Below are 15,015 nucleotides of genomic sequence, written 5' to 3' on the forward strand. Positions count from 1 at the left end.
GCTAAAATTCCTCCAAGCCGGTGTGCAGGACTGATCAACAGTTACCGGAAACGTTTAGTTGCAGTTATTGCTGCACAAGGGGGTCACACCAGATACTGAAAGCAAAGGTTCACATACTTTTGCCACTCACAGATATGCAATATTGGATCATTTTCCTCAATAAATAAATGACCAAGTATAATATTATTGTCTCATTTGTTTAACTGGGTTCTCTTTATCTACCTTTAGGACTTGTGTGAAAATCTGATGATGTTTTAGGTCATATTTATGCAGAAATATAGAAAATTCTAAAGGGTTCACAAACTTTCAAGCACCACTGTACATAACATACAATGTAAGTAAAGGTAGGAAACACTGTGGAGGATCCTTTCTCCTGAACTTGTATCGGAACAGTTAACTGAATAATTTTATATTTACAATTTGCAAATAATGATGCCATTTAGGCTACGTTTACATTAGACCGTATCTGTCTTGTTTTCTTCGCGGATGCACTGTCCGTTTACATTAAACCACCTGGAAACGCTGGGAAACGGGAATCCGCCAGCGTCCACGTATTCAATCTAGATCGTATCTGGTCCGGTGCTGTGTAAACATTGAGATACGCGAATACGCTGTGCTGAGCTCTAGCTGGCGTCGTCATTGGACAACGTCACTGTGACATCCACCTTCCTGATTCGCTGGCGTTGGTCATGTGACGCGACTGCTGAAAAACGGCGTGGACTTCCGCCTTGTATCACCTTTCATTAAAGAGTATAAAAGTATGAAAATACTGCAAATACTGATGCAAATACTGCCCATTGTGTAGTTATGATTGTCTTTAGGCTTGCCATCCTTTCACTTGCAAGTGTTAAGTGATATGCGCTGGGATCACACACACAGCGGCTCAGTCCCGAAAACACTGCTAGTGTGCTTCACTCGCATGCTCTGTGAGCTGCGCAGGGCCGGAGTGCGCACCCTCCAGAGGGCACTCGCTGTTCAGGGCGGAGTGATTTGGAGCGCAGGATGCCTGCGGAGCCGAGCGTATCCGCGTATTGGTATTGTTGTGTGCATGCGAATCGTGTATTGGTGTTGCTGTGTGCACACTAATCGTTTTAAAAATGTTAATCTGATGATCCGCTGATACGGTCTAATGTAAACATGGGCATAGCCTAGCAAACTAGACCCACCTGCCTAGCGGCCAAAAATATTTTTGCCTACGAGTGGTAAATGTGATAAATATTCACATTTAGTCTGGCTTGCCAGGCTAGATGCCATTGGGATTTCTAAATGAATATAACTTTTAGTCTCACTCATTTCTATCGCTTATATATTGTAGATTAGCTGCACACTTGGTCACTGTGTGAAAATGTATTCCTCTTGGTGCTTGCAAAAATTAGTGAAGCAGCAGACGGAAATCTTTTGCCCTGTGTAATTCAGTCTCACTGGTTTACCTGCATATAATGAATATAAAGACTTATGACCCAACTTTTTTTTTTGTATGTATTTTATTATGTCAGAGTTCAAAAAGAAATTACACACACACACACACACGCAACAAGAATGATAAAGTACAACAGTAATAAAAGAAGCACACAGTCAGTACTGGTGACGACTGAGTCTTGCCCTTAAAAGGCCAACTGTATATTAGCTTCTTAACAGTTAAACATGTACAGGACTGAGCTTATCATTAATATCTGTATGAAGTCAGACAGTCTTTGTAGGATTGTGTAGTGCCACAAACTCTCTCCTGACATTAGCCAGAAAAGCAGAGAGGTTGTTGGTCTCCTGCAGTCGACGCTCAAGATGATCCATCTGTGCCAGAGGAGGATCACAGGAGACGACTGGAAGGGGGGGAAAATCATATAGTTAATAAATCCTGTTTAGTTTTGCAATCAGTCATCATATTTTATTCTGGGTTACAGCCATACTGTTATTTCAAATGACCACACTTTTTTGTTGTTGTTGTAATGTACTGTATCAGTGAGTGAATGGGATTCAATGTGGCTCAATCATTTACTTAAAAAATACATTAAAAAATAATTCTCAAACCTGTCTTCAGACAAATCAAATATTTGCGCTCTCAGCTCCTGAAAGACCTGAACTTTTTTTTTTTTTTTTTGTGCGCATTGCTGTGATCACAAGCTCTGAGTAAGTAAAATGTGGACTGTCCGAACAGGTCCAAGAGCAGGTTTGGGAAACGTTGCATTTACAAAAGCTATATGTGTAATGAATAACTTGTAGGCCACTGTGTGTTTGTTTATTCCCTGTTATTTCATTATTCTACAGGGCTTCAACAACTAATCAACAAAAAAATTCAAGAATAAAAATACTCGACAATGTTAATTTCATTAACAGTTAGTTGCTTTGTGTCATCAAGCAAGCAGTAGCACACACCACGTCACTTCATGCAACAAATTCAAATCACTATTTAGCCCCTCGGGGCAATTTAAAGGCACGCGGAGAAGTACTGTTAAACATAATCAAATTAAACAAAAATGACAGTGTGCAAGGTGGCAGTATGAGGATAAATAACTGGGCAATTCCATGTAAATGTCAACCTCACCATGCAAAAATAAAGCAACATGTAATACATCAAAACCACTCCCAGAGATATCACCTAAGCCTGTATTTTACAGATGTGAATAAGTTGAACCAATTTGTTACAAGAATTGTTCCCTTCGCCTTAATATGTCAGTCTTTCTTATAATGTAAAACCCAAGCTAAAATCAACTTTGATCATGTACAATTCTATATTATTGCCACAGAAATGTATGCTAAAATCCACAAAACAGCAAAACAATAGCCATCCTAAATATTATTTAAGAACTTTGATAGTTTTAGCTGATATTTAGAGAGTTTTTCAAAGGGTTATGGTGGTTAAATTGCTGATTTTCTAAACATATGCCATGTCTATTTCAGACGCGTCACATCCATAACGGAATTTCGTCACATCCATAACGCTGACTTTTCCTTCCGAAACTCTGCATGAAATACAAAATATTTTAAACAAAGATTTTTTAATATTCACCTTGGACCCCTCTATCAAATCGATATCTCCATTTCGACATTAGGTTTACAATTTCACAGAGTTTGATAAAAATGTACAGTCACCCAAGAAAAGTGATACTTTTTCTGTCACATCCATAACGCATCTTTTGTTGGCATTTTCTGGCATGCCCTAGATGTACTATGGGAATTGTTCTTGTTCTATCACTTCTCCAGTATGGTACAGCCTTAAAATATGCAACACCTGTTTAAATACTGGGAGACAATAAAACATGCACTGGGTCATTTGTTGCCATTTTGAGTTCAAGTGTCACGTCCATAATGCTGGAATTGCTCCACTATACAGTGGTACAATACTGTAACTATACAATAAATAACTATACAGTGGTACAATACTATAAGTAACTATATAGTGGTACACTACTATAACTATACAATACTGTATAGTTATTGTATTGTAACAATACAATAACTATACAGTGTTGTTGTTGTTTTTTTTTGCCCACCCATTTTTGTGATTTTATTCTTTTTGTGATTTTATTTTCTTGCTCTTTTAATGTACCGCTCTTCGCCCTTCTAACTGCCCTTCGGGGATAAATAAAGTTTTGTCTAAGTCTCTAAGTCTAAGTCAATATGTATAAATATGATAATTAAAAAAAAAAAACAGTATATACAAAAATATTGTGTGATGCAATTTGCTTATGAACGAGTAACAAAGCTATTGGAATGAATTAACTTAAAATTAGCTATTTTTTGAACTTGTACGATATACATGGGTCTGTGCAAAAGTCTTAGGTACCCTATTATTTTTAAGTACAGATTTTGTTATAGGTTTTTATTTTATGATTTCTCCATGACCGAGTCAATACAAAAAACAGTTAAATCACTCTGTTGCTAAACAAACAGCTGATCACACCGAGGTGCTCGCTAACCACCGATATTTATTAGTTTGGTCCTGCATTTCCTTTCCTTCACAACATGACGTCTTTTCTTCTTGCTTTCCGTTACTGTATTCGCTCTTTCACGTTTCATTCGCGTCCTCCATTTTTCTCTCCCGTTTCATATTTGCATCCCACAATGCCTTGGGCAAACGGGGAAAGCCCACCACGTCATGCATGATGTAATTTCTTGAAATGGGTCATGGTGAAGCAGGAAAAAAATAGCGGAGAATTTAGGGCCACATGGCCACCAATTTCTTACTTGTTAGAATGTAGAGATCTTTGTTTTTTCTTTAAATGTCTAAACAAGCTAGTGAGCTTTCACAATAATAACCATTTTCTCTTATCAAGCAGCCGAACCAGAAGTGCATCTACAAATTTAAATCTTAAGCCTATGCGTTTTCGCACCTCACTGTTTAGAGACTCCTATTTTAACAGAATTGTACCAATCTGGAATAATCTCCCTCTCCCAATTAGACAATCTGGAATAATCTCCCTCTCCCAATTAGACGATCTGGAATAATCTCCCTCTCCCAATTAGACGATCTGGAATAATCTCCCTCTCCCAATTAGACAATCTGGAATAATCTCCCTCTCCCAATTAGACGATCTGGAATAATCTCCCTCTCCCAATTAGACGATCTGGAATAATCTCCCTCTCCCAATTAGACAATCTGGAATAATCTCCCTCTCCCAATTAGACAATCTGGAATAATCTCCCTCTCCCAATTAGACAATCTGGAATAATCTCCCTCTCCCAATTAGACAATCTGGAATAATCTCCCTCTCCCAATTAGACAATCTGGAATAATCTCCCTCTCCCAATTAGACAATCTGGAATAATCTCCCTCTCCCAATTAGACAATCTGGAATAATCTCCCTCTCCCAATTAGACGATCTGGAATAATCTCCCTCTCCCAATTAGACGATCTGGAATAATCTCCCTCTCCAATTAGACGATCTGGAATAATCTCCCTCTCCCAATTAGACAATCTGGAATAATCTCCCTCTCCCAATTAGACAATCTGGAATAATCTCCCTCTCCCAATTAGACAATCTGGAAGCTACTTTCTTTTTAAAGACCATGTTAGAATTCACTATCTTGAAAAATTAAAATCTGTTTTTGACCCCCAGTGCGTATGCTCCTGGAAAACCGCATGTCCATACTGCAGATCAACACATAGAATGAACTGCTGCGCGTGAGTCGCGCTGTTTTGTTGTATTTTTTGTAGTGTAATATAATGGGGTTTTTTTTCTTCGTATTTTGTAAATGGGGCTTACCTTATGGGACCTCGAGTCCGTTAGTTGGCCCCTCATCTATGCACATATTTAAGTTTTGTTAGTTATTTATTGTATGTCTCTGTCTCTTGTTTTTACTATTGTATTGTGTAAAGTGAGTAGATGAAATTCAATTTAAAAAAACGAATAAAATTGGAAGTCTGTGATTTGAATTCAGCAGCTTTTGGTCCACTAAACAAAAATAATTGGGCTTTGGGGAAAATTCTTTTTATGACCTACACTTGAAAAATCAATGAAAGCAGTCTATCTGGAAAAAAATGAAATTAATTAACTATCAAAATTTTCATTAATTGCAGCCCAATTCCCTCTTTTTTTTTTTTTTAAATATGTGTCACCAGTTAATGTGAGTGTGAATGGCTGTCTGTGTCTATGTGTCAGCGCTGTGATGACCTGGCGGCTTGTCCAGGGTGTACCCCGCCTTTCGCCCGTAGTCAGCTGGGATAGGCTCCAGCTTGCCTGCGACCCTGTAGAACAGGATAAAGCAGCTAGAGATAATGAGACAAATGTGTGTCAGGCTTTACCAGATGGTTAACTAGTCTAATCGGTCAATTTACTTGCTCAGCTTTCCTAAACAGTGCTCTTATCATTCATATAAACATGAAGATACACATCACGGTTCAGTTGTGAACAGTAACATTTGCTTTAAGTGACTGGCTCCTGAACACTAGGTCGATAAGCTCCTATTATTTCTGCCTTTTCACACAGCGTCCGTGTTATTCCAAATACACACACACAGCACAATGGCAGGGTGAGGTATTTCTTCACACAGTAGCAGAAATATCCTGTTGTTCTGCATATTGACACACTGTGTGGAACTATAATACGCTCAGGTGGTAAAATAGTGAGCATCAGCTTTCCACGCATTTAATTCTTGAGCATCTCAGACTCTGGTTTCATGCAGCAAATAAAGTAACTGCACTGACTGACTTACTGTGGTACACTCCATCCTCATTTATCCTTAAAAGAAAGGTGTAGGCACTTTGTGGATTCTTGTGGTTGATGTTTCTGAAGATGAACTGCAACTTCTCACCTAAACACACACACACACTATTTTTTACCCTTTTTGTTCAATCAGTAATAATAAGGCCAAATAAAAAAAAATAGTGTGTTTCCGGTAACCCGACCGATCGAGAATTTCCAAGTCGAAATTGCCGACCATAAAGTTTTTATTCCAAATTTCCCTCGATGTTTTAGTGTAAGCGGCGTTAGTTTGTCATAATTTTTTGTTTCAACGCATTCAAGTTGTGAAAGAAACGATAAAAAGTAAAATGTTTCGCCACTTCTATCAGCCCTCCTGCATAAACATGGAAGCGCACTTGTATACTGAAGGAGGAAGGAAAACTGAGCCGAGCCGCCATTTTGAATCCTCATTCAAGGCTGTAATGCAAATTGCTTCCTCTTCAGTATACAAGTGCACTTCCATGGCAGGGAAAAACACTACATTTTGCCGCCTATGTAGTCCCCTATTTATACAAATAGGAGTCATTCAGGATTCAGCCATGTTTTTGCTCGGCGTTTTTGCTCGACCCAAGTTCTACAGTAGGCTAGGCTAGGCCGTCTGCTTTTAATGGAAGTAGCCTAGCCTAGGACGTTATTTTCACGTTATTACATGAAAATATCATGAAATATCGCTTCCGTAGATCATAACTCGAACTCTCGCGATATTTTTTTATTCGTTTAAAGATTTAAAACACTTATTTTATAATGATGTGTGGTATAAAGGATTCTGTGCCAAAATACTATTTTGTAAGATGTTTACTTGTGTTAATTTTTTCGAACAAAATAAAAAAAAAATTAAGGAAAAAAAAAAAAAAAAACTTTCCTACCTACCGACCTTATTTTAGTATTTCATGTTACCGGAAACACACTATTTTTTTTTTGGCCTAAATGATACCATCAAAGTGAAACAGATTTGCATATCCGCCAAATAAGTAGAAAGTGAAAAGAATTTACCCTGGACTTTTCTGATCTCGAGGCTTAGTTGTTCCTGGAAGATCTCTTTGATTTTGTTCAAGTTCTTTAGTCGGTCCTTGTTGGCTTTATTTTGTGAGTGAATCACTTCAGTTAAGTGAAAAAAATAAAAAATAAAAACACAAAAACATTGTGAGTAATGACTGACTAACACTGATCAGAGTGTGTAACATACAGAAGAGTGTGTGTGTACAGACTCCATACATTCTCTGTTCTTGGCCTGCTCTTGCTTCAGCTTCTCAATCTTCTGAATAAGGAGGTCTTTATGGCTTTCTTTGTCCTGGATCAATCCCAATATTTCTGGTTGTTCTCCATTTCTCTCCCTCAGGATCGAATTCTGACGTTTCAGCTCTTCAAATGGAAAAATAACATTTGTGAATTTTCATACCTTTCACTTAAACAGATTCCAGATTGAAACGCAAATGCTAACGTCAGCTCGTACCTTCTGTATAAGCCTGTATGGTCTCAAACATGGTCTCATCTTCCCGGCATTTTTTCGAGCATGTATCTACAGAATAAGAGATTCATGTTAGTGCGATTTAATGCCAAAATAACCTCTAGTTTGTATAATTACAGTGTTGCAGGGTAAAAGTCCTGCTGTCTGTCTCTTTATGGACACTTTAGCTAGTTCAAAAGGCAGAAACCTGCAGTCGCTATTACAAGGCAAAGAGAGTCGGAGCAAATTACTCCAGGCTTATTAAAGCTACAATTACTGCTGACTACGTTTTGCATTGACTACAATGTCCTGCTTGAAACGCTGAAAGCTTTAAATGGTTTAGCTCCGGGGTATTGTGCAGATCTGAGAGCACTTCATACAGCTCAGCTGACTGAAGATGATTTTCTTACATCACTGCTAAATTTGGGAATAATGTCCCAGAGGATATTAGAATCTCTCCATAGCGGTTTCATTTGGCTTATTCATACGATCTATTATCTACTAGACACTTTTCATGATTTGTATCAAATTTTGTATCTTCATATTAAAATCACTAATTGGATGTTCGTTCATGTTTTATCATGAATACTTTCATCTTTTATTCATGTTGTACTAATGCATTTTCAAGGTGGGGTACATCCTGGACAGTATATCACAGGGCTAACACAGAGGGCCATTCGTACGCACAGCTATGGGTAATTTAGAGTAGCCAGTTGGTCTAATCCACGTGTCTTTAGAGTGTGGGAGGAAACCGGAAGAAACCCATGCAAACTCCATACAGGAAGGTCCCAGTCGAGAGGCAGGTTCAAACCCGAAACCTGCTTGCTGTGAGGCGACAGTGCTAACTACTGTACCGCTGTGCCACCCTGCTGTACTCAAGTTACAGGACACAAAACAACAAAGTATATTAGTACGGTGTTGTTCTACCAAAAGCCACCAGAACAGCTTCACTGCACGCTGGCACAGATTCTCCAAGTCTCTACTACAGCACTGGAGGAATGAATAATCAGTTTCCAAACGATTTCCTCAATTAGTGTTTTGATGACGAGAGCATCATTTCTCAGTCTCCAATAGGTGTTTACTTGGGTTAGCGCTGTCGCCTCACAGCAAGAAGGTTCTGGGTTCGAGCCCAGCGGCCCATGGGGGCCTTTCTGTGTGGAGTTTGTATGTTCTCGCCGTGTCTGTGTGGGTTTCCTCCACACTCCTAAGACATGCAGTTAGGGTAACTGGCTACTCTAAATTGTCCATTGATTAATTGTCAAGCTTGGAGAGGGATGGGTGGGTTCCGCCATGTTTAAATGCCCTAGACACCAATGATGAACTGTTAAAATATCAGTGGTGCCCTCACAGCCCTTGCTAGTTATGGGACGAAGAAGGCGGCCATAGGGCAATTCCACGGGTAACTGACGCAACATTCAGAGAGTTTAAAATTAAACTGTGTGGCTGTTATAGAAAGAGCAAACTCAGACAAATGTATGATGAATTAAAGCCCAAAGGCCATCTTGGACAACACAGAGGTTTTCCCTGGATATAAATCATTTATTTCGTGGCATGCAGATAACACTGGTAACTGACGCAACTTGGTGAATTCGCCAACTGTGAACACACAAGTACAAACGCCAATTTCTGTGAAACTTGTTGCAATTTTCTTAACATTTTTTCCAACTTTGCTTTTAACATGCCATAGTATACAATGAAAGAAATAAACTATGAAAAATGTTTAGAATTGACACTTGAGATCATGGAATGTACAGTAACTGACGCAACATTCTTAGTAACTGACGCAACGCTTTCCAAATTTACATATGATTTGATGTACAGAGAGAGATGAAATGTGGTAATTTTCTCTTTCTTAGTCATAATCAGTGAACAAAGCTACTTGTTAGATCTAAAAGGCCCCAAAGCTGTGATAATTACTCAATGGAATCTTTTTTTTTTTTCATGGAAACGTAAAGAATAAGGGCCATTTGATATAAAACACAGTTTAACTTACCTGGTGAGGACTTTTGACAGCAGTTTGAGTGCTTCTTTGTGTCTGTTAGTTTTGGGTTTAAAGTATGTGCTTGGATCTGCCAATTTCAAAATGGCCGCCAGTCATGTGACATGAGTTCAGCACAAAAATATTGACTGCGGTGAATGAACCAATCATTATTAATAATAACCCAATCAAATTTAACACCATGTATACAAAATGAATTTTCACCCCTTGGGTTGACCATCGGGCAGCACGGTGGTATAGTGGTTAGCACTGTCGCCTCACAGCAAGAAGGTCCTGGGTTCGAGCCCAGTGCCCGACGAGGGCCTTTCTGTGTGGGGTTTGCATGTTGTCTGCGTGGGTTTCTTCCAGGTTCTCCGGTTTCCCCTACAGTCCAAAGACATGCAGGTTAGGCTAATTGGTGGCTCTAAATTGACCGTAGGTGTGAATGTGAGTGTGAATGGTTGTCTCTATGTGTCAGTCCTGTGATGACCTGGCGACTTGTCCAGGGTGTACCCCACCTCTCGTCGATAGTCAGCTGGGAAAGGCTCCAGCTTGCCTGCGACCCTGTAGAACAGGATAAAGCGGCTAGAGATAATGGATGGATTGACCATTTCGACGTACAACCCCAATTCCAAAAAAGTTGGGACAAAGTACAAATTGTAAATAAAAACGGAATGCAATGATGTGGAAGTTTCAAAATTCCATATTTTATTCAGAATAGAACATAGATGACATATCAAATGTTTAAACTGAGAAAATGTATCATTTAAAGAGAACAATTAGGTGATTTTAAATTTCATGACAACAACACATCTCAAAAAAGTTGGGACAAGGCCATGTTTACCACTGTGAGACATCCCCTTTTCTCTTTACAACAGTCTGTAAACGTCTGGGGACTGAGGAGACAAGTTGCTCAAGTTTAGGGATAGGAATGTTAACCCATTCTTGTCTAATGTAGGATTCTAGTTGCTCAACTGTCTTAGGTCTTTTTTGTCGTATCTTCCGTTTTATGATGCGCCAAATGTTTTCTATGGGTGAAAGATCTGGACTGCAGGCTGGCCAGTTCAGTACCCGGACCCTTCTTCTACGCAGCCATGATGCTGTAATTGATGCAGTATGTGGTTTGGCATTGTCATGTTGGAAAATGCAAGGTCTTCCCTGAAAGAGACGTCGTCTGGATGGGAGCATATGTTGCTCGAGAACCTGGATATACCTTTCAGCATTGATGGTGTCTTTCCAGATGTGTAAGCTGCCCATGCCACACGCACTAATGCAACCCCATACCATCAGAGATGCAGGCTTCTGAACTGAGTGCTGATAACAACTTGGGTCGTCCTTCTCCTCTTTAGTCCGAATGACACGGCGTCCCTGATTTCCATAAAGAACTTCAAATTTTGATTCATCTGACCACAGAACAGTTTTCCAGTTTGCCACAGTCCATTTTAAATGAGCCTTGGCCCAGAGAAGACATCTGCGCTTCTGGATCACGTTTAGATACGGCTTCTTCTTTGAACTATAGGGTTTTAGCTGGCAACGGCGGATGGCACGGTGAATTGTGTTCACAGATAATGTTCTCTGGAAATATTCCTGAGCCCATTTTGTGATTTCCAATACAGAAGCATGCCTGGATGTGATGCAGTGCCGTCTAAGGGCCCGAAGATCACGGGCACCCAGTATGGTTTTCCGGCCTTGACCCTTACGCACAGAGATTCTTCCAGATTCTCTGAATCTTTTGATGATATTATGCACTGTAGATGATGATATGTTCAAACTCTTTGCAAGTTTACACTGTCGAACTCCTTTCTGATATTGCTCCACTATTTGTCGGCGCAGAATTAGGGGGATTGGTGATCCTCTTCCCATCTTTACTTCTGAGAGCCGCCGCCACTCCAAGATGCTCTTTTTATACCCAGTCATGTTAATGACCTATTGCCAATTGACCTAATGAGTTGCAATTTGGTCCTCCAGCTGTTTCTTTTTTGTACCTTTAACTTTTCCAGCCTCTTATTGTCCCTGTCCCAACTTTTTTGAGATGTGTTGCTGTCGTGAAATTTCAAATGAGCCAATATTTGGGATGAAATTTCAAAATGTCTCACTTTCGACATTTGATATGTTGTCTATGTTCTATTGTGAATACAATATCAGTTTTTGAGATTTGTAAATTATTGCATTCCGTTTTTATTTACAATTTGTACTTTGTCCCAACTTTTTTGGAATCGGGCTTGTAGATGTACTGCATAGAAGAGTTCAGACTCGCTGTCTTACCCAAAACAGACTTCATGTACTGTTTGTGCGCCTGGCAGAACTCCACTGTCGCCTCATTCAGCACTTCACCCATCGCCTGGGACAACAGTTTAGTCCTGATTTCCTCCAGCCTGCTACTGAACTTCTCCCCGACATCAAGATCTTTGATCGATGCCATTTAGACCTGGACAGAATAGAAATTTAACACCTGGATTAGCTACAAGATTTCTCCAACAACACTATCAAAAGTTTTTCATACCCGAATTCCGACAAGTCCCGCCCTCTGTGCTAGGATTGGTTTGTTCTTCATACAAACAGACAATGGATTGTCTGAGCTTGACTCTCTAACCAATCCGAGCGCAGAGGCAGGATGCAACTAGCCAATCACAGCGTAGAACATTGACTGGCCTACGTATACGGATGGGAAAGAAAAGAAAAAAAAACTAACGGAAAAGCTACATGGCTAACTTAGCTAGATAACGAACGAAAAGATCAAACAGTGCAACTCGAACATTTTCCCCAAGACAGGAAGCCAATATGGTTACACATGTAATTGTTAAACGATTTTAAGTCCAGTTAAGGTCTGAAAGATGCAAAATTTCGCACCCGTTTACAATCCAAACCGCTTCTGATTTCAAAAAGAGGCGCGCGGAATGCAACGCAATCAGGAAGTGACGTCATGTTAGGTATGTGAAGAAGTGTTTATAATAGTACAAATATTATAAGACTGTGTTCGCACTCGCTAAGAGTTTGTAAAATAATAACAATAATAATAATAATTATTATTATTATTAACAATTACACAGTTATTTACAATTATTTATTCGTTTTTGTACTGACTCGATATAGTCGAAGTCATATAAAAATCTATAACAAAATTTGTACTAAAAATAGCGTGACTAAGACTTCTGCACAGTAATGTAGACGTTGATTGATTATTGGTATAATGGCAGAAACCTGCCATAATAGCAGTCTCAGCTCCAACACGCTGCTGCCACCTAGAGGCGTTACTCTATCATTACACGCTATAATAAAACTGCACTTTATTGGGGGGGTTTGTATGCTGTGTACTCTATAATCTCATCTCATCTCTTTATCTCTAGCCGCTTTATCCTGTTCTACAGGGTCGCAGGCAAGCTGGAGCCTATCCCAGCTGACTACGGGCGAAAGGCGGGGTACACCCTGGACAAGTCGCCAGGTCATCACAGGGCTGACACATAGACACAGACAACCATTCACACCTACGGTCAATTTAGAGTCACCAGTTAACCTAACCTGCATGTCTTTGGACTGTGGGGGAAACCGGAGCACCCGGAGGAAACCCACGCGGACACGGGGAGAACATGCAAACTCCACACAGAAAGGCCCTCGTTGGCCACAGGGCTCGAACCCGGACCTTCTTGCTGTGAGGTGACAGCACTAACCACTACACCACCGTGCCGAATATAATTGCAGAAAATGACATCCATCCATTATCTGTAGCCGCTTATCCTGTCCTACAGGGTCACAGGCAAGCTGGAGCCTATCCTAGCTGACTCTGGGAAAGAGGCGGGGTACACCCTGGACAAGTCCATCCATCCATGTAGGTCATCGCAGGGCTGACACACAAACAAACAACCATTCACACCTATGGTCAATTTAGAGCCACCAATTAACCTAACCTGCATGTCTTTGGACTGTGGGGGAAACTAGAGCACCCAGAGGAAACACACGCAGAGAACATACAAACTCCACACAGAAAGTCCCTCGCCAGCCGTTGCGCTTGAACCCAGGACCTTCTTGCTGTGAGGCAACAGTGCTAACCACTACACCACCGCAGAAAATGACATCCATCCATCCATTATCTGTAGCCACTTATCCTGTTCAATAGGATTGCAGGCAAGCTGGAGCCTATCCCAGCTGACTATGGGCAAGAGGCAGGGTACACCCTGGATAAGTCGACAGGTCATCACAGGCTGACACAGAGACAATCAACCATTCACACTCACATTCACACCCAGGGTCAATTTAGAGCCACCAATTAGCCTAACCTGCATGTCTTTGGACTGTGGGGGAAACCCACACAGACACAGGGAGAACATGCAAACTCCACACAGAAACGCCCTCGACAGCCGCTGGGCTCGAACCTAGAACCTTCGTGCTGTGAGGCAACAGTGCTAACCACTACACCACCGTGCCGCCCACCATATTTTGTGACTTCTACTTTATATAGATGGCCATGTTAGTTGTTTACACCATGATGTTTTCTTGCATGCAAACGAGACCTGAAATAGCAAAGATTCATCCATCCATCCACCCATTATCTGTAGCCACTTATCCTGTTCAACAGAGTCGCAGGCAAGCTGGAGCCTATCCTAGCTGTCTATGGGCGCGAGGTGGGGTACACCCTGGACAAGTTGCCAGGTCATTGCAGGGCTGACACATACAACCATTCACACTCACACCTACGGCCAATTTAGAGCCACCAATTAGCCTAACCTGCATGTCTTTGGACTGTCGGGGAAACCGGAGAACCCGGAGGAAACCCACACAGACACGGGGAGAACATGCAAACTCCACACAGAAAGGCCCCTGCTAGCTGCTGGGCTCAAACCCAGGACCTTCTTGCTGTGAGGCAACAGCACTAACCACTACACCACCATGCCGCCCCAGAAAATGACATATACAGTAAAATTAATATGACGTGTGCAGTAAACCTTACCCTGAAACCCCTGTAGTATACACACCCTATGCCTCTTCACCATGCTAGGATTGATGTTTGCATTACAGTGTCTCATCTCATCTCATTATCTCTAGCCGCTTTATCCTGTTCTACAGGGTCGCAGGCAAGCTGGAGCCTATCCCAGCTGACTACGGGCGAAAGGCGGGGTACAACCTGGACAAGTCGCCAGGTCATCACAGGGCTGACACATAGACACAGACAACCATTCACACTCACATTCACACCTACGGTCAATTTAGAGTCACCAGTTAACCTAACCTGCATGTCTTTAGACTGTGGGGGAAACCGGAGCACCCGGAGGAAACCCACGCGGACACGGGGAGAACATGCAAACTCCACACAGAAAGGCCCTCGCCGGGGCGTCGTGGCTAAGGTGGTTAGGGCGCCATGCCGTGGATGCGGGCGACCCGGGTTCGGTTCCGGCCCGGGGTAGTTTCCCGAT

The 15,015-nt window shown here is 41.2% G+C and overlaps 1 protein-coding gene across 3 annotated transcripts; it reads right to left on the reverse strand.

The window, feature by feature from the left end:
* Positions 1-1,472: 1,472 nt before the first annotated feature.
* Positions 1,473-12,519, reverse strand: spc25 (SPC25 component of NDC80 kinetochore complex). Of its 3 annotated transcripts, none has more exons than XM_060930093.1 (8): positions 12,458-12,519; positions 11,873-12,035; positions 9,833-9,991; positions 7,636-7,701; positions 7,398-7,544; positions 7,176-7,280; positions 6,154-6,252; positions 1,473-1,820 (listed from the first exon to the last, which is right to left on the reverse strand). In XM_060930093.1, the coding sequence occupies exons 2-8, from the start codon at positions 12,027-12,029 to the stop codon at positions 1,684-1,686; spliced, it is 870 nt and encodes a 289-aa protein (XP_060786076.1). In that variant the 5' UTR covers positions 12,030-12,035; positions 12,458-12,519; the 3' UTR covers positions 1,473-1,683. The 3 variants fall into 3 exon arrangements, with proteins under 3 accessions (XP_060786076.1, XP_060786077.1, XP_060786078.1); XM_060930094.1 differs by lacking the exon at positions 12,458-12,519 and adding an exon at positions 12,111-12,207; XM_060930095.1 differs by lacking the exons at positions 9,833-9,991; positions 12,458-12,519 and having other exon boundaries at positions 11,873-12,102.
* Positions 12,520-15,015: the final 2,496 nt, after the last annotated feature.

The sequence above is a fragment of the Neoarius graeffei genome, chromosome 9 (assembly GCF_027579695.1).
Source record: "Neoarius graeffei isolate fNeoGra1 chromosome 9, fNeoGra1.pri, whole genome shotgun sequence".
In the NCBI taxonomy this organism is placed as follows: domain Eukaryota; kingdom Metazoa; phylum Chordata; class Actinopteri; order Siluriformes; family Ariidae; genus Neoarius; species Neoarius graeffei.